The 27527-nt window shown below is 41.6% G+C and overlaps 1 protein-coding gene across 5 annotated transcripts in view; it reads left to right on the top strand.

The window, feature by feature from the left end:
* The window catches only part of LOC126248226 (uncharacterized), a 170632-nt gene extending 144909 nt beyond the window's left edge, over positions 1–25723 (top strand). For all 5 annotated transcript variants that reach the window (XM_049949052.1, XM_049949051.1, XM_049949053.1 and 2 more), the window contains 2 exons: positions 10528–10708; positions 24931–25723. In XM_049949052.1, the coding sequence (XP_049805009.1) occupies positions 10528–10708; positions 24931–24980 (231 nt within the window). In that variant the 3' untranslated portion in view covers positions 24981–25723. The remainder of the gene's footprint in view (positions 1–10527; positions 10709–24930) is intronic.
* Positions 25724–27527: the final 1804 nt, after the last annotated feature.

Genomic DNA, 27527 nt, shown 5'->3' with positions numbered 1-27527 from the left:
TCGAGAGTGCTCACACACTCTGCCTGAGAAGTGCAGTTAAACGGGGCTGTTGGATGACATTACTTAGTGCAGGGGAACTGCAAATAATACCCTGTGTTCAAAGCGGTGCCCATTGTTATGTTCCTGGACTTGCATACTTACGGCGCAGTGCATAAAGTAAAGAGTAGCACATTTCAAATTGATGAAATGTAGCATGATGGCTGGGTGAGGAATTTCAAAGTGATAGTCAGACATACCAACATTGTGTGAAGATGGACTTTGCCACCGAGCAATGTAGCTGGACTCCTCGCATTTGGGAGGATGACGGTTCAAACCTTCATCTGTTCATCCTGATGTAGAGTTTCTGTGATTTCCTCAAATTGCTTCGGACAAGTGCTGGGATGGTTTCTTTGAAAGGGCACAGCCAATTTCCTTCCCCATCCTTTCCTCATCTGATGAGACCGATGACCTCGCTGTTTGGTTCCCTCCCTCACAAATCAGCTAACCAACCATAAACTTTGCTAGAAGATGACGAGTATGACACTCTTTGAAACATCATGATATTGTAACACTGCTATCTGGCTGGAAACTTCAGATACTTTCCTCAACACAAGCACTAATTTACAACATGTTAATGCAGGATACTTATACATTTAAGCTTCGCAAGACACCATTGCATACCATAGTGTGTTTCAAAGCTCTGAGCGCAATGACAAAAATTTAATGTACAATGACATTACAATACATTGTATGCAAAAGATTATAGACACTTGGAAGGCAAAGAGCGAGAAGGGGAAATGCAAAAATTAAAGCACTGTTCAACAATGTGACTAAAGTAACTATTCATCATGTGCGAGCAGAGGAATTAGTGATTTTTTTCCCCGTAATATTTCCACTATGAAAATGCACCTCAGTTGTAGCAGTTTGAGCAAGTTACCATACTGCTGTTTATATTGTCCAAGCACTGATCAGTTTCACTGAAGGAGAATTTACAGAGACATGTTTAGGACCTCCAGGTGGACAAATAGCTCGTGAGAGACTTGGAAGAGTTCAGACTCATTCAACCATTTGATGCAGACTCAAGAAATAGCTGATAATGTTTCAGATAACTAATTAGTTTTTGCAAAAAAATATTATCACCTTTTATTAGTGCTCGATGAGTGCGTAGGTGTTTCTGATGCTACTCAGTTGACAGTTTGCATTCATGGAGTAGATTGCATTATCATTGACACAGAACAGCTGATGGACTTAGTTCCAGTGCAAGACACAAGAACAAAGGCAGATATTCTTGAGTGTGCAAGAGAGTGATCGAGTATGGGTCTGCAGTGGAAGAATCTCTTTTCTGTGGCTACAGACGACTCAGTGGCTGTGGTTGTGTGAAATTCTAGTTTCCTGTCATATATATATATATATATATATATATATATATATATATATATATATATATATATGAGAGATGCTAAAATTTACCCGTTCCACATGAGATTTTTGCAGTACATAACATTCTCCATCAAGAGAATTTATATACAGAATTAATGGTGATGTGCCGTATCACTGTGAAATGTGTGGGCTGAGTTGAGAAACATTTTTTATTGAGATTTTTTTAATTTGAGTGAAATATATATTTTTATCAGGGTGTATACGACCCGGGACAACCGGGAGATCCGGGAAAAACCCGGGAGTTTTTTCATCCAGGAGAAAAACGGGAATTTTTTATTGTTTTAGTTTTCAGTTAAATTTTTGTAATTTTGACTGGTAAGAACCGATACTCTAACAAAGGCTATTACTGTATCCCCCTACTGCAGAATAATACTTCAACAATAAAACATAAACGAGAGAAAAAAAATGAAAATAACTTAAATTGCAAAGGAAATGCGCCAAACACAACAATGACACACAGTGCTTACGTTACATTCATTTTAGCAGTTCGAACTCGTGCGCATGCGCAGTTGAGTCACGTTTGAGTAGTAGGTTCTCCCGCTTCTGACTACAGGAATGTGGCTGTTAGCTGTGCAGGCAGACGCAGCAAGCAGCTAGATGCTACCGGGAAAAGGGTGCGCTGAATTCATTTCTTGAGGGGAAAAAAAACTTGTTTCACAAAGAGCCTAGCATCCAGCGCACTCTTGTCTATCAATTATTCATATGATTTTGAAACGGTTCCCTGTTGGTTTTTGAACATTTTTGAACACATTTTAAGTTTCACTCTGCAGCGGAGTGTGCGCTGATATGAAACTTCCTGGCTAATTAAAACTGTGTGCCCGACCGAGACTCGAACTCGGGACCTTTGCCTTTCGCGGGCAAGTGCTCTACCATCTGAGCTACCGAAGCACGACTCACGCCCGGTACTCACAGCTTTACTTTCATATCAGCGGCCACTCCGCTGCAGAGTGAAAATCTCATTCTGGAAACATCCCCCAGGCTGTGGCTAAGCCATGTCTCCGCTACATCCTTTCTTTCAGGAGTGCTAGTTCTGCAAGGTTCGCAGGAGAGCTTCTGTAAAGTTTGGAAGGTAGGAGACGAGATACTGGCAGAAGTAAAGCTGTGAGTACCGGGCGTGAGTCGTGCTTCGGTAGCTCAGATGGTAGAGCACTTGCCCGTGAAAGGCAAAGGTCCCGAGTTCGAGTCTCGGTCGGGCACACAGTTTTAATCTGCCAGGAAGTTTCACATTTTAAGTTTATTTCTGAATTAATCATAAGATGATTTTTGAAAGCGTATGTGATGTCTATGTCAGGAGAATCCTTGTCACATCTAGAAATAAACTTTCCGCAGACGAAAGGGGACAGGGCTATACGAGCTGAGCGGACTAAAGCCGAACAGATGAATGCCAATCGCTGTTTGATTATGTGGTTGATTGGGTTTGCGAATGATCAGTGTTGTTATAATTACTAGCGATATCCATAGATTCAAACTACTAGAACAGAAATAAACGACTGACAGGAATAACAGGTGAGAAAGATTACGTACTATCTTCTTGGTGTACCCAAGAAAATGAAATTTTGACACAAAATTTTTGGCACAAAATTTTTGGCCAGGTCGCTACACTAGTAAGGACCAGTTGTACAGTCCCCGGCTAGCAGCTGCTTAAGTTCTGTTCTGGAAGTAACGCGGAAAATGTGTTGTACAAACACGTAATAACGCCTAACCAGAAAACAACTGTGGGATAACTAAACTTGTGATTCTGGCAGGGTTAGTGAAATTAATCGGTGAACAAATTTTGACAATGGCAGGAATAGCTGCAGAATTGGTGATGACAAGATTGTTTGTTAGAACGAGGAAGGAGAAGAAACGGGGACATCACACAAATTATGGAAGAATAAGACAATTCCAAATTTATATAAAAATTTCTTAATACTACTTTTCCATCTAATGCTTGAGAAGCTGGTGCGTATGAATGAAATGTGAAACTGTTTCCTAACATAAAGCTTTTTGCTTGTAGTAGGCCTAATAGGCATTTGATATTGGCACTTCGTAAATTATATTCTGTCGTGTTATAAATATGGCCATTTGTGCCGAAACAGTCTCGTTTGTTTGGTGTGTCTTACAAAATCGCTCCAATATGACAAAGGCCTTTTTTGTTTTATCTAGCAGATAGTGTCAAAATAGACGTAATCAGATTGAGAAACCACACCAGTCTTGGGTATTATTTGTGTTAACAGCTTTTTCAGTATTAGATAACGACATTTAGATTTTTCATGTAGCAAATCGTTTGACGAGCTTTGATGAGGTAATAGATTCTTTTGCAGAAAGGGAAGCATGTCATGTAAAGCTGTAGCAAGATTGGAGAGAACAAAAAAAATGCTAGGAACTAAAGATTGAAGAAATGTGTACTTTCTTGCTTGTCTCTTTTCTTTATTGGTTTTATGTATCCTATATTTAATTTTATGTCACACAAAGCAGCAAGTTATTAGCTAATAGGCAATAAAGAGTGCAAATCTTCTGGAGAGTTCTTGTTCTCCCGATTACAAATAATCCCATCCGCTATTGCAGGCTGTCAAATTGGCCAACTGGGAGTAGGAGAGGCACCACAGGACATCTCAATTTCCACTGTCCTGAATATAGTTTGATGGCATCCAGTACAAAATATAAACGTTTCAATTCCGCAGAGTGAACTTCAGTGACCTGTGATAGAAGAATGCTTAATGGAGAGGCGTGGCACTGCACTTTGGCACACTTAAGACCAAATAATGTATTACATTTCCTCGAAAACATATGTTTTATGTTTCAGACTGTTCAGAAAGTTGTTCGCTACAAGATGAACATATTTTTGAAAATTCAATTTTTTTTGTAGTATTTACCCGGTTCGCAATTATCGTAGATCCGAGGCTGATGTGCAGAGCAGTCTGTTATAGGGGGTAGTCTCCACGTGACCCATGTTTACATTTAGTGATTTTGCAGTTTCCCCTTCGTTTACTCTCACGTCAAATGAAAACAAAACGGATGTCTGTGGCCGGGAGCTATCAAGTGAATTAAAATACATTCTCGTAATTACGGAAGGCTAAAATATGTCACTAGTTTCAGACTTTATTTTATTTCCACCTTTATGTCAAGCATTAATCGCCATGCAGTGCATGAAGTTATTTTTGTCTGTTTGCTAAAGAAATTTGACTTTTATTAACATTTTCCGTAGAGGCAGTCAATGTATTTGAAACTAAATGTATTTGAAACAAAATGTTTAATTCCACAGTAATGGCTAGTTTCAACTGTTCGCTGCGTTTCAGGTGCACGTTTTCATCTTCTAGCACGTATGGCATTATGCCATAATAAAGAACCAAACATGATATAATACAGTACTGGTGCTCCAAGAAAATTTACATCCTGAAAACCACTCTGAAAAGTTTAATATGAGGTCGAGGTCTTCTTCATTGGGAATCTGGACATATGAATGTGCACTTTTAAGTATGCACTTTAAGTGTGCACATTTTAGCATGGTTCACGAAATTCCGATGCTCTTGGAGTATCCTCTGATGTCTTGTTTCTTTTATGACATAATGTATGATCTTTTAATGTTTTACACATACGCTCTTCCTACGTCATGGTAGCTGCACAAGCGCGGTGACGCCTGTTATCTGCGCTCTCTGGCAACTGCTGAAACGAACCTATTTCTAATAGCTCGCGGGAAAATATTGCGAATGGTAGTTTCAAAAGCGTTACTTTCAAAGTAAATATCCTTTTACGTAAGTTGAACTATGTGCAAGAATGTACCGTGAATTTATTAACTCACAGAGTGTTTGCCTCTCATTTAAGTGTCAACTCTTCAATGACGAGCCAGTTAGAAGAATTTTGAACCCTGAAGTGATATATCTTAAAGTGTAACACACGCAAAAAAGATCAACATTATATTCGAAAGCTTAACTTCTCTTGCTGCTTATTAACCTTAGAGACCAATATTATATGTAAAAGCTTTGCTTTTGTTGTAGCAACGCTATGTATATCAATTTAAACTATTAACTTTCCCTGTTTATGTGTTCCTGCTACATAGCAGTGATGTTGCTGTTGGCTGACTGCATCATGTGTCCTATGCTCTGAACATCCGCTGTAATCGGCTGCTGAGATCACATGACATGCGCTATGACTGGCTTACAGAAACGCACCGCAATATTGATTTTCAATGATTCGGGAAGTAACATACGGTGTTTGGTGGAATACCAATGTATACTTTCGTAATATGAAAATACGCAACGTACATGTTGCTGCACATAAAAGGTATTTCCAAAACGTGTCTTTTTCTCTGAGTTTCGTTTTCTGAAGTGCCGGGAAATTCTATGCCCATGTATAAACCCTTAACCATTCAAAGCATTGATAAGGGAAAATATACTGTCACTTAACACGGATAAAGCGTGTTTTCACCCCGGAGAAAGTGTATTTGGAAATTTTTCTTCCTTGTCCACATATACACCCTGATTTATGGACATGAGTGGTAAGCCTATTGCAGAACCAAATACTGAACAGTGGATATCCGATTTGGCCATCTAATATATCGTCATACTTAGGAATGATCGAATGCATGTCTGAAAGAATAACTTTATTAACAAAACCAAAACTCAGTTATAATGTCCTTGGATGATTATGCGCACAACACAGTTCAACAGAAATGTGTCTTATGATGTTGTCTGTGATGATGTGCCTATACGGCGAACCTTAGAGTTATGGTAGATGGCGGCATCAAGACCTGGGATGTTACTGGGCCTGTTTTGCCAGCATGTTATGGCTGATGTGCTGCTAGTGCAGACCTGGATGAAGTGGGCTGGATCTGTCAGCATGGGGCACTGAAATGAAAATGCTGGTACTGCTGACTGGTTGCACTGGGACTGAACTGCTGATTCGGCTGGACGGAACTGCTGGTACTGCCAACTTGAGGAGTACCGTGTGACTGACATCGCAGGGGCCAGCAGTGGTCTAAGTAGTAGGGAACAGGTGGAGGTCCACATGGTGCCACAATGGAATGTGACCTGGTGTAGCAAAGTAGTGCCCTCCTAATGGTGCTCTCTACTGGACAGGCATGGTGCTGCCTGTCAGTGAGGTTGGCACCCCCAGATGCTGTTGAGGTGGTGCGTAACTATCTGGTAAGCAGTCCAGTCCATATAAGGAAAACATCTTGGTGTTCATGAGAGCTGTTTATGTACATCCTCCTGGCAGGGCGGCTATGTGCACCGCCTGCCTTGGGTGTGGAGGAAATGAGTGCCAGGCGGATACAGCACTATCCTCTGTGACTTTATTTACCATCTGAATGTTCTGAATTTAGCATTCCAGGGTTGAAAAAAGTTTCAGAAACAGATGACTGCATTCAGGGGTTCAAAATAAAACACTCTTTGTGGAATAGACAGGTAGGAAATAGGCACACTGTTCATTTATCCAAATTGTTACGTTTAACAATGGGAGCAGAGTGGAATTTTGAGTTGTCCTTGAATTTGAGACTTATTTCCAGGATTTTGAAAAGTTTAATGTCTTTTCACTTACTTTTTCATTTGACTAGCTCTACAGCTATTGGTGAGCATTGGAATTTGGAAATGTGTGTGCAGTATGTTGGCATTACCAGCAGTTCCATCCAGCCACATCAACAGTTCAGTTCCAGAAAAACCAGTCGATAGTACCAGCAGTTTCATTTTAGCAGTCCATACCGACAGACCCATCTCAGTTCATCCTTGTCTGCACTATATTCAAAAGTGGGCCCAAGATGTGTTCCATGAATGTTCATGGCAGACCACAGTATTCAAAGAAAAAACTATTTTATCAGAACTGTGGGAGCAGTTTGAGACATGGAGACGCCTTTCTGTCACGGATTGTGATGACTGACAAAACTTGGGTACATTACTTTGAACTGGAAACAAAAAGGCAGGCACTGGACTGGCATCACCTGCAGTCATCAATAAAGAATAATTTGAAAGCAGCTCCATCTGCTGTCAAAGTCACATTGACAGTCATTTGGAGTCATTGGATTGGATCATTCGTGTCAGCATGTGCCCAAAAGGGTTGGCCATTATTGAGAGGCATATGGGAAGACGCTGAACTAACTCAAGAACTGTTTGCAATGTGTTCCGTCTTACAAGAACATAAAAGAAATGTTGCTTCAATGTGAAAATGCATGCTCACGTACAGTTCTCAGTACGTGGTAACACACAACCAAATTTTGTTGGATTTATTGAGTCATATACTCCATAGCCCAGACCTGGTGCCATAGGACTTTCACCTGTCTGGGCCACTTACGGACTCTCTGTGTGTTATTTATTTTGAAGATGATCAAAGCATAATTAATGCAGTGAAAACATGGCTATGCACTGGTCAACAGCTTCTACAACGGGGAATACATGCTCTTACACAATGCTAGAATAAGGCCATAAATGTGATGGAGACTATGTAGAAAAATAATACATGTAAAAGAAATTTTAATTGATGTTATCACCAAATTCTAACTGTTAAGACTAAATATGTTCAGAGAAAAAAATTTGGTGTTATTTATTGATTGACCTTTGTATATCAGAATATAAAGTGCAAAAGTTAATGTGTAAGCTTTCAGGTCCATGTTCTGTAATAATTCCTTAACAAAGCCTTGGTTAATTTTTCTAAAAGTTTTGTCATAGCTGAGGCAGTGCTCTGCCTGAGGTCTTCTCATTGATAACTTTGATCACTAACAAAAGAACTAAATATGGTTTTAGGCTTTTCAATGTCACTGTTTTGAAATTCAAATAAATTACTGTGACACAATGTCCACTAATGGAGAAAGACAAGATTTTTTGTGAAGAATTATGACACAATGTTCCTTTGGACATGCGTTGTGCTTCTTCACAACACAGGCACTGCAATTTCATATTTATCTTCCGATTGTGGGCCTACAGCTTACAAATAAAATGTCTCCCCTCTACTGGATTAACTTTAATGGGATGTTTGAGTACAGATATGACACATGGACGATGATATATGGAAGTATGGGTCTGGCTGTGGGTCATGTCTGGATAGCAAGAGTGATTAATGCAGCCGCTTGCATAAAATGGGGAAATCCGTGTTCAGTTCCCAGTCCAGCACAAATTTTCATAGTTGTTACTCCAATATACAGCTGGAGGTGGTTTGTATTCACAACTGCAAATACATTTCAAGATTTTTGGGAGATTGAAAATTGTATTTATTACATGTTCAGAAGGTTTTTCTTTTATTCTTGTTCCCTTATGTTAGTTGTACACACAAATGAATGAGAACTTTTTATGAGTCTGTTACTAATAAGCCCTACTTTTAGTGGCATCTGGATAATAGAATGTGAAGAAACAGTCCATTGACTGATAGTGGCAGAGTTCGCTAAACCACTACTTATTTGGTAGCAAACTCTCTTGGTATGTGCTGAAATGATTTCACCCAATTAGTACAGTTTTCAGTGGTCTGACATCGTACTGTAGTCAAATGACTATTGTTTTATGTTTGTAAACAATGAAATAAAAGTTCTGTACTTAAAATACTCATACTGTTTGTTTTGGAGAGTGCTTTTTTTCTTTGTGCTGTTTTTATCTACTACTATAAATTTCCACTGAAAAGACGTCAGTATGTTTATTCTGTTGTTATGCACATTGTGTGTCTTGAACATAATTTCAATTTCAAGTGTTAGTGTTTATGGTATTGGGAGTTGTGCCTCTTAAAGGATGTCTTTCTGCCGCTCTGTAATTTTAACTATGCAGATTAGTATGTTAATTGTGGTGCGCGTACTGTAAGACCTTCGGTAATCACACCATCAGATTATTTGACTTGTCGCTGTAACGAAGTAGGCGAGTGTCAGCAATATGTCTCGTGGTCTTATCGTGGAGTGTTTATCTTCTGCTGTTAGGTCAGATGATAGAAATGCCACTTGCACGCTTAGAGTAGCAGATTGACGGTGACCAACTTTAAACAGAACTTGATTAATTTTCACACACATGTATTTAAATTATAATAAACATAGACATTACGTAACTTGATTCTGGATGCTGTTTACAATTGACAGTCTGAAGTTCCTTTGGTCTTGGTACGTTAATCTTATTCTCACATATCTCTGATACTTGACAAAGTGTCTATACATTTCTCTTCATGGCTATGTACAGGAATATGATAATCTTATTAGGTGCAGACTGAAACTTGACTATAGACTAATGCAGACTGACTAATTGGAGGTCTGTACACTCGTTATAATACTCGAGCGTTCAGGTATCACTGCGCGAGTGTGATCCGCGAGGTGAAAAGGTTCTACGTTAGCAGCAGTCTCACTGGCTGCGTTGCGTATTAATACGCGGATCGGTGGAAGCAGAATTTGGTCCGTCTCTAAGACAGCGCCATCTCGTGGTGCGGAGATGGACGAGCGCTGCGCCTGCGCTGTTGTGCTTAGCGGGGCGCGCTCTAGTGGGAAAGTTGTGCACGCGCTGACTACGCGGAACTATGCACACAACATTAATACAACTGATCCTCCTGCTTGTGTTGACTGTTCAGTCATTTCCCAAAATTGTATTTCATGGTAGGGATGGCTCCATATTTATAAATGTTAATCTCTGAACATTCATGGGCACCTATAGGCATTTCAGTGTACTTAGCAAATGCAGTCATTGCCTTCAGGGTACACAGTGACCATTGAGAAATAATATGAAGTTAAACCACACAGTTTGCATATTATTTGCTGTATTACTAGGAGAGCATCTCCCCTATTGATTGCCCTGATAACAACATGTTGAGCTTCACTTATCGTCATCATCATCATCATCATCATCATCATCCTCAACACATGATGCAAAGTGGAAATTTGAACCTGCACAGTGATACCATCAGGCAAATGATGTTCTTTCTTTGACCCAGAAGGCATTGATTTAAATCAATGCCCATTCACAGCTCTAGTGTTCTTAGTTTCTTCGTGTCTTAACATTAAATGGTTTTATGTGAACATTATTGGATTCTTTGTTAAGATAAAGAACTAGGCATTTTTTCCTTACCAGAGTTTGAACAAATACAAAATGTTTAGCATTAAGTGAGTCACTTTTCCCAAAAAATTATGTAAAGCAATGTAATGTTTACTATATGATATGGTGTTAATTCTGTTAACAGTGTGCTGCTGTCAGGTTAAGACACCATGGGTCCCCAATGGGTGACATTTTATCACCCACAGGTGTGTCACCTATTGCAAGACCTTCAAGGGCAAACAGATTTCTATCAAAATTGGATTTTGTTAATTGTCAGTTTGAGAGAGCATCGTCAATGTCTCCTCCAGCATTCTTGCGACTGAAAGGTAAGGTGTGTGTGTGTGTGTGTGTGTGTGTGTGTGTGTGTCCTATAGAGCATAAGACTTATCTGATGCATACCATTACTTTATAAGGAATTGAGTAGTTGGCTCAAACAGCTATTAAATTTATTTGAACTGTTGTTCTGTGTCCTAGTACAAATAAGATATGCTTATGCTGTTCCTTTGCTGGCTCATTTGTTGATTTGTTGTTATTACATAGATAATTCGCAGAGGGCTCATTATTATTGTTGTTGTGCTGTAATTTAACAATTGCAACTCACTAATTCAGCAGCCGAGTTGTGTGTGTTTGATACTTTAACTCTTCCTTGCACTCTGTTACAGTTAATTGATTCTAAAGGGTATATTTCTTTATTGTTGAAAAGTAGTCAGTTTCCTTTCAAATGTTTTCCACTAACCAAGGATTTTAGTGCTGACTTAACTGTGGGTCAGTCTAAGTTTTAAAGTAGTTAACAGTTTGGGGTTGCCATTAGGTGCGTGCTATTCACTATTCAAAGTGTGTGCTTTGCATTGTGTATGTAATCTGCAATCATCTGCATCTACATACATATTCCACAAGCCACCATGAGGTACATCATTAGTGGTCATTTCCTTTCAGAACTGCTTTGATGTCTTCCTTTAATCTGACCTGGTCAAGATCTCAAACACTTGAGCATTACTCAAGAAAAGATCACGTTAGTGTTCTGTGTGCGTTCTCCCTAATAAACTAGTAATAAATAAAGCCTACTATTCGCCTTCGTTACTACTAATCTGACTAGCTCGTTCCATTTCTGTTCACTTGGTACTGTTGCACTGAGATATCTGTATGAGATTTATGTGACAGTGTTAACCAGCACTCTACCAATACTGCACTTGTACATTATGGAACTGTTTTTCCTACTCATCTCCATTAACTTACATTTTTCTACATTTAGAACACACAACCTAGAAATTTTTAGTAAGTCATCTTGTATCCTCTGAAAGTCCCTTAATGACAACAACTTCCTGTACATCCACTTGTTGCTGTTCACACTGTTCATCAGATCGTTTATGTAGGGCTGTATAGAGAATAAGGGTGGTTTTAGCACACTTCCCTAGTGTACTACTCATGAAACCCTTGTCTCCCATGAGACAAGGGTGTTCACGAGGACAGTGTATTGTGTTCTGTTACTCATGAACTCTTAAAGCTTATTCCATATGATTGGACCTTCATTAAGTCTACGGTGGGGCACCATTAAAATGCTTTCCAGAAATGTAGGAATATGGAATATGCCTGTTGTCCTTAATTCATGGTTTGGAGGATATTGTGAAAAAAAGGGCAAGCTGTTTCACTTGAGTAATGCTTTCTAAATAAATGCTGATTTGTGGACATAAAATTTCCCATCTCAAGGAAATTTATTATATTCAAACTGAGGATATGTTCAAGAATTCTGCAGCAAACTCATGTTAAGGATATTGGTCTGTAATTATGTGGGTTCATTCTTTTACCCTTATTGTACAGGGTGTATCGGAAAGAATCATCCGATTAAATAAAAAAAAATGTATATCATAGCTATTATGTTGTTGGAAATATGTGCGTGAACAACGTACTGTTGAAAAGACCAAACTATCAAGTTTCACATAGTTCCCACTAGGTAGCAGCAGTGTGCGCCCACTTCAGTTCTTGTAAAAATGGTGTTGGGACAACAAAAGGTTTTTTGGGTTCTACGTTTTGCGCAGTGCGGGTCATAGTAACTGTTCAGCATGACTTTTGTACTACGAGGGTTGCCCAGTAAATAATGCCCCATATTTTTTTTCTCCGAAATAAAAAATATTAGAAATGTGAAACTTTAGGTGCGAGTTATTTGAAGTTTCCCGCGTGTGTACGCAAAGTTTCACTTTCCTCCGACAGAGAGCGGTGGTGTAGGAATGTTCTAAAATGGCGTCTGCAAGTGACATCCGTCAGAAACAACGTGCAGTGATTGAATTTCTCGTAGCAGAGGAAGAAACCGTGGGCAATATCCATAAACGCTTGTGCAACGTCTACGGAACATCTGCAGTCGATAGGAGTACTGTTGGTCGCTGGGCACAGAGGGTGAAAGCATCAGAGGGCGGTGCTGCGGAGCTCCGAGATTTGCCGCGGTCGGGAAGGCCTCCCACGGCTGTCACGCCTGACATGTTGCAGCGGGCTGATGTTCTCATTCGACGGGATCGACGCATTACGACTCGACAATTGGCACTGGAGTTTTCAGTAAGCAAAGGAAGTGTGGATGTGATTATCAATCAGCTTGGATACTCAAAAGTGTGTGCAAGATGGGTTCCTCGGTGTCTTACTGTCGATCACAAATCCCAAAGAAAAGACATTTCTTTCGATTTGTTGCGACGCTTTCACGTTGACGGGGAGGCCTTTTTGTCACGGATTGTGACAGGTGATGAAACTTGGGTGCATCATTTTGAGCCCGAAACAAAAAGACAATCGATGGAATGGCGTCATGCTTATTCTCCACAGAAGAAAAAATTCAAAACAGGTCCTTCAGCCGGAAAAGTCATGATGACTGTGTTTTGGGATTGCGAGGGCGTAATTCTCATTGATGTGATGCCAAAAGGCAGTACCATTAATTCAGAGGCTTATGTCAAAACATTAGACAAACTTAAGCAGCGCTTCCGGCGCCTTGGGCGTCATGTTAACCCACAGGATGTTTTGATTCAGCATGATAACGCTCGTCCTCACACAAGTTTGAGGACTTGTGAACACATCGCGAAACTGGGTTGGATAGTGTTACCCCATCCACCCTACAGCCCCGATTTGGCTCCTTCAGACTTTCACTTGTTTGGGCCAATGAAGAATTTCATTCGTGGAAGACGTTTTGCCGATGACGAAGAAGTGATTCACGAAGTGACAACCTGGCTCCGTAGGCAGAGTAAAGATTTTTACCGGCAGGGAATACACGCTCTTGTGTCTCGCTGGAAAAAGGCCGTCCAACTTGAAGGAGATTATGTGGAAAAATAAAGCAAGTAGACAAAACATCAGTCTTTCACATATGTAAATTTGATTGTTGTGGAATAAATACTTCTGGAGAAAAAAATATGGGGCATTATTTACTGGGCAACCCTCGTAGGTATGGTGTGGATCCTCCTACAGGACAGAGCATTAGATGATGGGATGAACAATTGCAAGAAACAGGTTGTATGTGTAACAGCAAATCGCTGGGACATCCCTGAGTGTCCGACACAGACGTTGAATACTTCTGCCATAGTTTCACAAGGACTCCGCAGAAATCCGTTCACCGTGTGGCTTAACATGCCTCCAATGTCAGTCGGGCATGTGTTGCGTCGATGTTTACACATGAAACCATACAAAATTCAGCTACTGTGAGCTCTTCATGAAGGTGACAAACATCATGTGCAGTTCTGTAATTTCGTTCTTGGCAAAGATGGAGGATGACAGTTATCTTCGACGCTTAGTGTTTAATGACGAGGCAACATTCCATTTAAGTGGAAAGGTGAAGTTTCATAATGCAAGAATGTGGGGTACAGAACAACCACATGAAGTTGTACAACATGAGAGGGACTTTCCAAAATTCAATGTTTTTTGTGCAGTTTCATGGGAAAAGGTGTACGGTCCATTTTTCTTTACCAAAAGCACTGTTACAGGAAGCACTTACCTTGAAATGCGTGAGAAGTTTCTTTTCCCACAGTTGGAGACTGATTCAAATGACTTCATTTACCAACAGGATGGGGCACCGTCACACTGGTATCTGGAAGTGCGGGAATTTTTAAATCAAAGGATACTAAACGGTGGATCAGTCGCACTGGACCAAATGATTCAGCCTTATATTACTGGCCTCTAAGAGCATCAGACCTAGGTGTATGTGATTATTTCTTGTGGGGGTTTATAAAAGACTTTGTGCCTCCATTACCAACAACAATGAGTGAACTGAGACATCGCATAACAGCAGCTGTGGAAGCTGTAACTCAAGACATGCTTGCTGCAGTGTGGGAACAGTTTGAATACTGCATTGACATATGCTGTGTATCTCAAGGGGGGCATATTGAACACACATGAAAAGGTATGGGGGGAAAAAATTAAGTTTCCCATTCATCAAAAACCAAAATTTGTTGTACATGCTTATTAGTTTCAGAAATAGATACTTGCCAAATCGGATGATTCGTTTTGATACACCCTATACACTGCTCGACACTTGCAAAGGAACAACTGACACTTGCTAAGGAAAAATTGCTAATTGCTACGAAACAAGTGACAGTTGCTCTGGAACACCTGACCAATCATAGTAAAATGAAATCTAGAGGGCGGGATGTGTTAACTGCATCAAAGTCTGGGCATGAACACTCTGTATGCATTGGACAGTTCACGCAGTAAGGTGTTTGACAAAGGTGGTTGTGGAAAAGATCAGCTGGATGACTTGAAGACGGTAAGAATGTCACTACTGTTCCCAAAGCAGTGGGTGTGTCCAAAAGTGTCATCTTGTGATTAAAAAATGCTGCTGAAGGTGGAAATGCTATGCGCAAGTATGCCGGTGGTCGTATACAGACCATCACACTGCAAGAGGATTGACATATACCCTAGTGGGGAAAAGGAACACACATTTCACTCCTGGGCAGATCACTGCAGGACTGGAACCAGTAGACAAGTGTTTGCCAGAACCATATTGTGGTGATTAAATCAGGCTGGTTGATATGCTCGGAAGCCTGCTAAATGTGTCTCATTTCAGCCACGTCATTGTCGAGAAAGAGTTCATTGGCATAGGAAGCATGTTGGTTGGGGTCAGCAGCAATAATCCAGAGTGAAGTTCTCCAACAAATTCCGTTTCACTGTTGCTAATGACTCTGGCCATCAGTTAATGTGGAGAGAGGTGGGAACACATTACACACCACAGAATGCTCATGAACATGATCGGTATGACCTAGGCTTTATATTGTGGGCAGGCATTATGCATAACAGCCGAACATTTCGGCATATCATTGTGCGAGGTACCATTACAGCACAGTGGTATTGCAGGGAGATTATTCTGGATCATGTGCATCTCTTTAGGGTGTGGTAAGTCTCATCTTTGTTTATGGATGACAATGCCTGCCCACACAGGACCACTGTGGTGTCAAACACATCGGAAAGTGAGGATATTGAATATATGGAATGGCCCCTGTAGAACATGTCTGGGATGTTCTTGGCAGACACATTCCTCAATGGACATCCCCTCCCTGAACAGTGTAAGAACTGAAAACTGCCTTGAGAGTGGAGTGGGACAATATCCCCAATGATGTCTCAGCTGTTTGGTAGTCAGTGTGCAAAATGTACATTAGTGCCAGAGGAGGTCATATTCCTTACTGAGAAATCAGTATCAACCTTCATGTTGGGAATCTGACCTGTGTCAAAAATGAACATTATTTATGCCTTTTATCCTGCTTTCCCCTGTTGTGAAATAAGTACCCATTTTTTATAGTAAATGTACCACTCCAACTCTGTTATATACTTACTGTGTTCACTGCCATCTGTCATTGCCTGTGATTATTCCTATACAACAATGTCTCTGTTCCATAGCAGTTGTCAAGCATTGTGTACAGCAGTCATCTGCACTTTTTTCCCGTTAGCTTGGGTCATTGCAGTGGGCAAGAAATTGGCAATAAGTAAGGGGTCGTAGCCATAGGGTGCCCTCTCTAAAACCAAATTGGGATTCAGTTTGGACCTAGTGACTTAGTTGTCTTGTAGTTACTTCTCTGCACCGGGAATACCTATTACTGTGTCCTCCATAAGGAAGTCTGTGCGATGGTCAAACAATAGTATGTTTGTATTATCTACTTGTGTGAATGATTTCTTAAATGCAAAATTTAAAACCTTAGCTTACCATTTGCTGTCATCTGTTGGGGCACCAGACTGGATAGAAGCCTTCAACCTACTTAGTGATTTTACGTAGAACCAGAATTTGCTTAGGTTCTTGGCAATATTTTTTGCTAAGATATGATAGTGGATGTTGCTGTATGCTTCACGCATTGTTGTTTTACAGATGCACTTAATTTCCATTAAGTTTTGCCTGTTTTCATTAGTGTGTTCTTTCAGAACAAAGTTTGCAATAGTCTGCTGCTGCATCAGCATTTTCTGAATTCTGTTACTAACCCTTCCAGTACCACAGAGGTCAATGTGATCCCATAAGCACATTCATAATATATGTCTCCCTTGTTTCCAAAACTATTGTTTTCAAGATATGACAGTCTTCCTCCGAGTCAGTTGTATCCAATGATTTTATGTCCAGTTTTATATTTACAACTGATAAAAATGTATTTATTTTTTCCGCTGAATTATGTGACCCCAATCTAATTTCTTTTTGTTTCTTAAATGTAACTGTTATAACCTTTAATCACCAATAATTGCGTGGATATTCAAACATACTCACTTAGAAACAATAGCTGGTTACATGATAACAACGCAGTATCTCTTATTCGACTGCCGTGCCGTGACGTGCGGCCGGCGCCGTTCGTAGCTAGGTGGCGCTCCCGCGCTCAGCCGAGTTGCGGAGCACCTCTATCGCCGTTTGCGCGTACTGTCGTGGCGGCACTGTAAATGTTGTGGCACTGTCACAACAGTAACATTTATGAAATCAGAATTATGACTGTTACATAGAAGAGCTGTAATAATGTTTTTATGTTAGTTGATTAAAATACTGCCAATTTCTCCCATGTAAACTGCTTGGAGTCTTTACGACACCAGTGGTACTCTGTGAAACAAAAACCTGGTAATATCAGGATTAAACCACAGTAGGTCTTTAGTCATCCTTAATCCACTTGCTCGACACATACTTCTTCAGAATGCAATTTAAAATCAGTTCAAACTTCGTCCATAATTCCTCTACATTCATCGTACTGGAACTAAATGATGTCCACTCATTGTCCTAGTGGTGTGCTGACAACTTCCTAACTGCTGTTTCTAGGAGAAATACTCACATAGCCTTCTTGACGGTTTTATTAACTTCAGTACTGATAATAAGATATCATAATCACATGATCTTTGTACTAACTGTTGATGAGCTTCAGGCCTGTTTGTAGCTACATGGTTTAAAATATTTCCATCGCGTGTGGACTGCCCAACCAGCTACTCAAAACAGTTTTTGGAAAACATCTTCAAAATGACTTTACAAAATTGTCTCTACCACCTGCAATGAATCCATAGAGGTCCCAGTCTATACGTGGTAGGTTAAAGTTGTCTCCAACAAATATTGCACGCGCTAGGTATTTCTGCACTGCTGAGTGTAGACTTCCTTTGAATGATTCTAAAACTGGTGGAATTGAGTGGCTAGTAAAAGCATTCAATAATTAACTTAAGTTCATGTAGGCCTGTTACTTGCATTCAGATAGCTGCACAGTTAGACTCAGCTTCGACCTCAATAGACAATGTTTTTTGTCAACTGCAATGAACACTGCTCTTCCTGTGGTGTCTGTTTGTATGTTATATGTTCAATGCCTTACTAAACGTTTTGGAGCTTTTTACTTTGGGTTTCAACCAGCTCTCTGTTCCGAGAATAATTTGAGTGTAACTTCCTGGAGGGCAGTAAATTCAAGAACTGCGTTACGAATACTTAGACAGTGTACTATTAAAATTTTGGTAATCAATGTGTCTTTACTGTGTTGCTATCTGATTTCACTCACTGCGTACTGAGTGGCAAGGGTTCATCAGAAGACTTCAAAATATCACCTAGCTGAAAAAACCCCCATGTGCACTCCACAAGTACTCTGTACCTGAGTAGCCGCTTCCTTTGTGTTGTGTACCCCTGAGTTATCAATTATCCACCCCATAACACAGGTCCAGAAATCTGCACCTGAGATCATCATAGAATCGACAAAGCCTTTGGTTTGATACTCCACTCTGTTCCAACCCAGAGGACCACAATCAACTGTGGTAATGTTGCTGCAGATTGTGCACTCAGTTTGCACCCTGTGTGTGAGGCTAGCAATCTTCACCACTTTCATGTCAAGTATCTGAAATATGGTAGCCTCCTGACCATGCAGTGATCACATTGTTGGTGCGTGCACTACATACTCCCCATGTGTGCCAAGGAGTATGTGCCTATTGTGAGTGCAGCATGGAGACTCCTGGCTATGGCTTACTGGCCAGGTTACTGTTACTGTTGCTGGGTGCTGCCCATGGGGAGAGCCCCCTGTTTGGAGTGGGTGCCACCGTAGCGGATAGTTTGCATGTGAATTGACTGAAACTTTCTCCCACTGGTGGTCACATGGCCCCAGCAGCCTCTTCATATGGAAAGGTCTAATGTGTTCCCTTCCCTGGCCACATTGTGGGAGGAATTTAGGACTAAACAATAAGGAGCAAAATCCTCCCCCAAATACCTGGTCTGTACTGGGACCAACAGGGACACGTTTTTGGGCTAAAGCCTATATTTTTTGTTTGAACACACTGAGGACAAATATGGGGAAGTTGCAGCTATCTCTAAGATGCAGAGTGGTTCCCTCCTGATAAAAAGTCATCTCCTGACTAGTTACAGACGCTGCTGTCTTGTGAAAATGTGAGTGACATAGCTTTGACTGTCACTCCCCACGTGAGTCTCAGTATGGTCCAGGATGTTATCTTTCACCATGATCATCTTTCACAATCTAACGATGAGCTGCGGGGCAACTTACGGCAAAGGGGTGTGCACTTCATATGTCGTGTCCGTAGGGGACCAAGGGAAAACAGAGTTGCTACTGGGGCCTTCATCGTGGCTTTCTAGGGTGATACAGTGCTTGATAAGGTCAAGGTGATGGTCTGCCACTGTGACATGAAACCCTATGTTCCTCCTCCTCCTATGAGATGCTTCAGGTATATGTCTTATGTCTTCCTGTTGCACTGCTTCCCCATTTCTGCAGGGATTGTGGATGTCCTCTGCACGTGAACATCCTTGTGCCCCTCTCCCCACTTGTGTAAACTGTGGCAACTTCCACTCTCCCTGCTCACCAGATGGCTCCATTTTCAAGTGTGACAAGAAAATCCAGGAGTATAAGACCCTGGACAAGTTCACATTTCATGAGGCAAGAAGAAAGTATAAGCTTCATAATCACGTACAAATGACGCAACATTATGCTACAGCCGCAACGTCGTCCCCATCTTTGTTGACGTGAGCTCTGAGTCCCCCGCTAACATCAACCCCCCCCCCTCCCCCCTCCCCCGCCTGTTGGTGTTCCTTCTGGTGCTTCACTGCACCCACTTCAGGGAGCATTGGCTCCCCATCTGCCGAGTACAGTGGTCTACATCTCCCAGTCGTAGGTGCCTCCTCATCCTCCTCTCTTTTATAGCTAGGAAGAGGTCCCTCGGGACTCTTCCTTCCTTGGTTCTTGCTGATCCACTGCCAGATGCCAACAAGTGGCTGAAGGAGCCACAGGCTGCTGGCTGTCAGACTCCTTGTTCTTCCTCTTCTCCTGAAACCAATTCAGGGAAACCTTCTCAGTCCTCATCTTCTAAGGAGGAGGACAACAAGAAGGATAAAAAAAAGTCTTCTAAGATGAAGGAAACTCCAGTGGTCCCCACACCACTGGACTCTACATGTACTCTGCACAAGTTGGAGATCCCGGTGGCCTCTGAGGCACTGGATCTCCCCAGGCAGTTTGTTGCAGAACCTGTGTCAGTGGATCCCCTGATGGCTCAACTGGTGCAGCACATGACCGTGGGTCATAATCTGCCTCCCTGTCTCCCACAGGGCTCTGTACTGAGAGTCCCCATCTTCCTGGCTGTCATCAATGATCTTGCACCGACTGTGGGGTCTTTGGTATTGCCCTCCTTGTATGTCTATGATGTTTGCTTTTATAATTGCTCCTCTAGTATGGGTGTCACTGATCATTGCCTTCAGGGTGCTATACAAATGGTGCAGTCATGAGCTGTCACCCATGGCTTTCAATTTTCAGCTATCAAGACTCGTGTCATGCACACACCCAGAGCTTTACTTAGACGATCAATTACTACTTTTAGTTTATATGCACCACTTTCTGTGACTGGTCTTAGATTCCTGGCTGACGTCGCTTCCCCACCTTTGCCAACATAAGTGAAAGAGCTGGCGACACCTCAATTCCCTTCGCTGTCTCAGTAATACTGACTGGAGTGCAGATCGCTCTACCCCTTTGTGGCTCTACAAAGCCCTGATTCTGCCCCATATTGACTGTGGGAGTCTTCCATATGGTTCAGCATCATCCTTGGTACTGTGGATACTGGACATCATTCGTCATAATGGAGTCCAACTTGTGACAGGAGCCTTGCAAACTAGCCCTGTGAACAGCCTACTAATCGAGGCCAGAGTCTCTCCAGGTGCCAACAACAGCTGCTGAATTACACTACACATGTTCATAGCTTCCCTGAACATCCCAGTTACTGTTTCCTTTTCCATGGAAGGGAGTTCCACCTCCCAGAACAGCGACCCAGAACTGGGTTTACAATTGCTGTGCACGCCTCCAGTGTCTATGTTTAGAACTGCAACTTCCTCCATTGTCGCCTCTGGTCAGGGAGACATCACATCTACCCCCCTAGTGTGTACCATGATCTCGGATTTGCCTCAAAGTCATCTTTGGTGCTGAAGATTCCGTTGACACCACATTTTTTTGCTGCCTGTTCTTGGCTGTCCTTGGGACACATCTGGTTTCAGAAGAGGTATTCAGCGACAAATAGGCCAGACGTCTGCAGTGTGTTCACTGCTGAATTGATCGCCATTAAATTAGCCCTCAGCCATTTTGTCCTTGCATCGGCAAGAGTATCCCAGTCTGTACTGACTTCCTCAGTAACCTTCAGGCTATAGCCCAATGCTACTCTACTCACCTACTGGTTATGGATATCCAGGATCTTGTCTCTGGCCTCCATCAAGCTGTGGGACCAGTTGTTTTTGTTTGGACCAATGGTCATGTTGGGATTTCGGGGCAAATGAACAAGCTGACTGGTTGGCCAAGCTGGACACCAGGATACTGATTCTGGAAATGGGGCTCGCAGAACCGGACCTTCAGTCATTTATACGTCATCAATTGCTGGAAGTCTGGATCTCGGAATGGTCAACTCTGATCTTTCCAAACTGAGGGCAATTACAGAGACCATGACCATATGGCAGTCTTCCCTTTGTGCTTCTTGGACGGAATCCACTGTCCTCAGTTGACTCTGCATTAGCCACACTTAACCGACCCATGGCCACATTCACAGATATGTGGACCCCCCCCAATGCCGATGTGAAGCCCACCTGACCATGGCCCACTTACTCATCGGCTGCCCTAATTTGGCTGCTTTGAGGCAGCATCTTAATGTTCCTGACACGCTCCCTCTGTTACTAACAGATGACCACCCACTGATCTGGTGGTTTCTGTTCCTCCCTGTAAGGTAGGGCTTTTTGGCCTCATTTACCACCTGAGGGGTTGGTGGGGCAAACCACATACCCCCCGCCGCCCTCCAGGGTTCCCTTGGCAACCCTGTCTCACTTTTTGGTTTTAATGCCTTGTCTTGACAGATTTTTTAATAACTTGTCTGCACTGTTGTTTCCTGGGCTTTTATCTCTGTTTTTTATTGTGTTAGTTACACTTTGGCATTCCAGAATTTGCTTTACGCCTCCTTCCTTCGACAACCACTTCCGATTTGCCACTTAAAGGGTTAAGGGGCTCATGACCTTGCAGTTCAGTCCCTTGCATTCCAAACCAGCTATCCCACTGGCGCCCTCCTAATTGAGACATGACCATCACTGGCACTGAGGCAAAACCAGTTTCTTTCAGAAAACACAGCAATCCTCCACCCTGCCATCCAATGAGCTCTCGCTGGTCACCGCTGGAGTTGTCCTTGAAGTAAATGATTTGAAGCAGATTATCGAGTCTCTGGGGTGCCAGCTGTTACTCAAACTGCTGCTGCAGATGCAGTACAATGTGCCAGAGCCATACACAACACAATGATCTCTCTTGGTAGTGCCCAGTGGCCTTCTGGAGCCTGGTCTTCTTGCAATCGTACATTCTCAAGACCATCAACTCAGTCATGTACAGTGGCTACATTCTTGCCAAGTCTTCCTACAGCAGGCTGTTCCAGCTTGTCGGCTCCGTTGTAAGCCGCGGAGCGCTCCCTGCTCCAGGGAGCCGTGTCACTCGCTGTGACCATTCAAGTGGGCCGGCACACCGACAAGTGGCACAGCTGGCTGAGGCAGGCGGCAAGGCAAGTGTATTGATGTGCCAGCTGCGTCTTACAAGATCGACAACCTCATAATCTTAGCTGCTAAGACGTGGTGACATGCTACACCAGGAAATACGATATTCAGGAAATAAATAAGAAACAACTGTTTTACAAGAAATTGCATACTAAATTTACTGGGCCTCTGTAGCTTGACATTTTCTTTTCATTACAAGATCGGAAATATCAGGCGTCAAAGTGTTCGCAGCGTTAATGCGGAGGATGCCCTTCATTGTTGCATCCTGAAGAAATGATCGTTCCTTACTTTTTACTCTTTTCATTGCTGAGAAAAGCTGCTCACAACAATACGTAGATCCAAACATGCACATGATCCGAGCGGCATTGTTCTGAAGCCTGGGAAATGATTTTTGCTGTAATGAACGATACCATCGTGACAAATCCAACGTGTTGTAGTACCTCTCTTTCAACAAAGTTGAATTTTGCAGATCAATAATCTCCAATTGAAGTGACGATGGCAAGTCATCGCAGGAAACTGAAAAAAGAGTGCTGAACACCTTAAGTTCCATTTCCAAACTAGTGAGGTCTCGGAATCGTGTTTCAAAGCACGTGATGAGCTGCTTTAACTTTGCTTGGTAAACGCCGAAAGTAGTACCTTCAGGTAGTTTTAAAGAAGCAAGAGAATTGAAGAACGTTAGATGTCCATTACTCATATGCTTCTCAAATAAACATTACTTTTCCATGAATGCTTTGATCTGGTCGTGCATGTCAACAATTAGCTGCCCTTTGCCCTGCAATGACAGATTTATATTATTCAGATGCATAGTTATGTCAGCTAGGAACGCAACAAAGCTCTCCGGCTTTTTCCTGAGCTGTGTCTCTAAATCCGCTGCCATGTCCAGGATTCGACGAGACATTGTGTGCTTAGACAGGCAAACCCCTTCAATTGCCTGCACTCCCCTTGGAAACAAACATTCTGCAACTGCTACCACGCACGATTTTACGAGTGGTCCAACCGGAAACGGCTTGCCACTCATCGCAATGATGTGAGCGACCCTGTAGCTTACTCGAACTGCAGATTCAGTAGTGTTTTCTCCCCTCTCATTCACCTGAAAATTATAAACGCATTACAGAACACAAACTATGTTGCATGTTTTGATACTCTCTGTATTACGAAACCGTTTTTAAATTTTCGTCTCCTCGTACCTATGTAGTTCTTAAGCCTGGCTACTAGTTCTCTGCATGCAACGCCTTCTACCTGATCGTAGTGCGCTGCATGAAGATGAGTATAATGTCGTTGTATACTGTACCTCTTCGCAGAATTAGATACTTTATGACATACAAGACGCTGCGGACGACCATCCCTCTCAATGAATAGAAAGGTATCCTTCAATAGAGGTACAGGGCTCCCGCGGCTAGTCATAGCTGTCATTGAACACGGATTATTGCGTCAGTTGCGGCTGCATGCAGCCAGGGGGCAGTGAGTTCGCTTTCCCTCACCACGCGGGCTCCGAGCTGCCGGCTCCCTGGAGCTCGGTTGGAACAGCCTGTCCTACAGTATCGCAGAAGGAACACCAAGCTTCTTGCAGCCGTACTACAGGACCTTGTTCAAACTGAGTGAGGTGTTGCTAGTGATATCTTTGTCATCTTGAAGACATTCTTGACTAACATCAACTCGGCACGTCCAATCTTGGCGGTAACTAATGCTTATGACTGTTGCAGTGTATGGTTAGAGCAAACCTGATTGCAACCTCATAGTGGCACTACTAACACCACTCTTATGTGATTGGCACAAATTTGAACAGACATCATCTTCCAGATGTAGAAATATGCATACCACATTTTGTTCATATCTCTCAACTCCTTTTTGGTTTGTGATTTTTTTTTTTTTTTTTTTTTTATACGTGCATATTCTCAGTTAGTTTTCATAATGGACGGCTCCAGTAATGTGAAATATTAATGAAACATTTTTTTCCCCATCAGTGTATTTTGAATTCATCAAAGCTACATGTACTTACAGAATTGATGTTCTTTGCTCTATATTTACTGTAACTTTTTGTGATATAGTTCAATAAAGCAATAATGTTTTAGCAAGTTGTTGATGTTCCTTTTTCAGGTTCAGTTTTTCCTATGTCAGAAGAAGATGAAAACTCACAAAGGAACTAAGAAGCCACTTGTAATGCATGTTGTGAAAATAGGAATTGATCTATTTTTGCTGTTCATTGTAATGCATTTTTAATCATGTGCCATCTTTGTGGAGTGTTTATGGAATTAGTATTTAATGGTGTACACTAGTTTTAAAATTTTAAACTTGCCTAACAATTGGGTTGTAATAGAAAATGGCATTGAAACTGTTATATGTGGGGTACTCTGCAGCTTGTAAGTATTTGTTAAAAGGTATCATGCTGTGCACTATGAGCTCCATAAAAAAAAGCCAGACCAGTATTAATGCACCATCACCAGTGGCATCCACCCAAATTCCAGTCTGACAATTAAGTATTTGTAAATGCAGTTGATGATGCACAGCAAAATGTCTTTTAACAGAAACTTACAGTATATTACAATCGGCAATTATTTTTAAATCAAGTTATACAAGAAATTCTAGAATGACTGATACATGAATTTCAAAGGAAATGTGGTGAATATTGTGAAATGACTATTTCCATTTATTGGAACTGCTACTGTGCATTGAGTTGGAATATCAAGAAGTTCTAGCTATATTTGATATTTGGAACTGAAACAATGCTTGTTGAATATTGGCACTATTTATATTTGCGAGAATTGTTGTAATAATATAGTTCACAGTTCAGTGTCGGAAGCATTTTACACTTTGGATGCAGTGCCAGTTTATATTTTAAAGTTCTGATTTAGTAAATCATGTAATGAATTTTATAGTACTGAAAATGAATGTGGAGCTATGTTTATATTTTTTTAAATAAAAATGTTTTTCAGCATTGATTTAATGTTAGTGACAGTGTTTATTGTTTTATTACGTGTCATTATAGATCTATGTCCAGTAAAGTGAATTAAAGGTAGTATTCAAACAATCCAGGCATCATACCCAGAAGATGTGCATATGATGTATGTGACCATCTAAGTGTACTGCAAATGTACTGAAGACGTCAGGATATATGTTTACCTTTTTGAAATAGGAATAAGATGGAATCCAGTTATTGTAGAGTCCTCTGGAAGGGAAAATACAAGGGTTAGTGTTAATTTTGGGTGGGGAGGGCAGCTTCCATCAGTTCAGAGTTACAGCAGGTTTCACTGACTTCACCAGCTTGTTAACTAGAGCCGTTTGGCCCCAGTGTGTTCATGACACTACCTCCAACAACACAGTAGTGCTTACTAATGAAATTAGTGTCAGTAGACAGGGGGCATTTGCATATGATAATGAAATGAAAAGGGTTGTCAGCATTTATACTAAACCTTATCATGCAACTACTATGTTAATTTCAAAATGTTTCTGAACATTGTATAGTAACTTAATTGTACAGTTAACTATATAACAGAAAGGGTATTCTAACTTGCAATGATCTTATGCACCTGAGAAAGAATGGACAAATAGCAAGGAAACAGAGGGAAAAAGTGCTATAACTCGGTATGTAATACTTGGATACACACAGCAGCATTAGGCCACTGGCACACTACACTTCAAATATTCTGCCAACAGCATCTGTGCATGCTGTCCACCAGAAGCTGTCTGTAGTGAGCCACATGACATGTGCACGCAGCATGGCATGGCATCCACCTTGATGTCTACCAAAGCCCTTCTTTATAAGTGCAATGCAGCAGGCACTTGCCTTCATATTGTGTTCATACTTATTGTCAGCAACTGCTTGTGTCAGTACCTGTATTGTTCCTGTGTTGGAGTTTTCAACCTGGTTTGCTTGTACATGCAAAAATAATAAACTTTAGTTCATGGTGACCGTGCTGGTGTTTGTGTCCTACAATATGATACAAATGGTGACAAGTGTTGTGTTCACTTCTGTGTACTCAGTCGATTTGGTTGTTCCTTCAGTCCTCTTGTCCATGGGGGCAGTGCTCCAATCTCTCCTCGAGCAGTGCAAGCTCGTGCAGTTGTTATCGTAAACTTGTCACCTGCATTGACTATGCAGGCTTCCATGCTGTTGTCGTACCCACTGCCCTTTCCCCCATAAGGCAATGTGGTTGAAGACTGGGAACTGACTTTGGCAACACTTCCCACTTCCTCACTTGTGGTGTCACTGCTGCAATCATGTTTAGGGCTTTGTTCCTTTATTGAACTTCTCCTCAGATCTACTAGTTGTTGTGCTAGTTAGCCCCACTCCAGGAACCCGCACTGCTTTTGTTCAGCAAAATGTGTAAGTTGTTGTCCAGTTATCACAGTAAATGCATGCATGTCACTGCAATGCGTGTAGAGTGCTATCATTGTCATTAACAGCCCCACCAGTGCTACCAGGCTTGAGAAGCTGAACTTCACAAACTCGGTCATCATGGTGTCTGTGCTAAATCTATGGTCTGTGATACCATAATTTGGTTGGCTCCTGACTAGGTATATCAACATGCGCTACAGTATGAGAGTCCCTCTTTGTCTGAAGTATTAAATATTGTTCAATCTTTCGATGTATCTCGTGCTATTAGTGATCAGTTTTAGGCTTAGTGTGACATCGTCGCATTGTGTTCTGTTTCTGGTGGTCGGGTGTTAGTCAGTTTTGGGGAGTCGGCGATGTG

Source organism: Schistocerca nitens, chromosome 3 (assembly GCF_023898315.1).
Source record: "Schistocerca nitens isolate TAMUIC-IGC-003100 chromosome 3, iqSchNite1.1, whole genome shotgun sequence".
Lineage (NCBI taxonomy): Eukaryota > Metazoa > Arthropoda > Insecta > Orthoptera > Acrididae > Schistocerca > Schistocerca nitens.
This window is presented reverse-complemented; position numbering and strand designations above follow the sequence as displayed.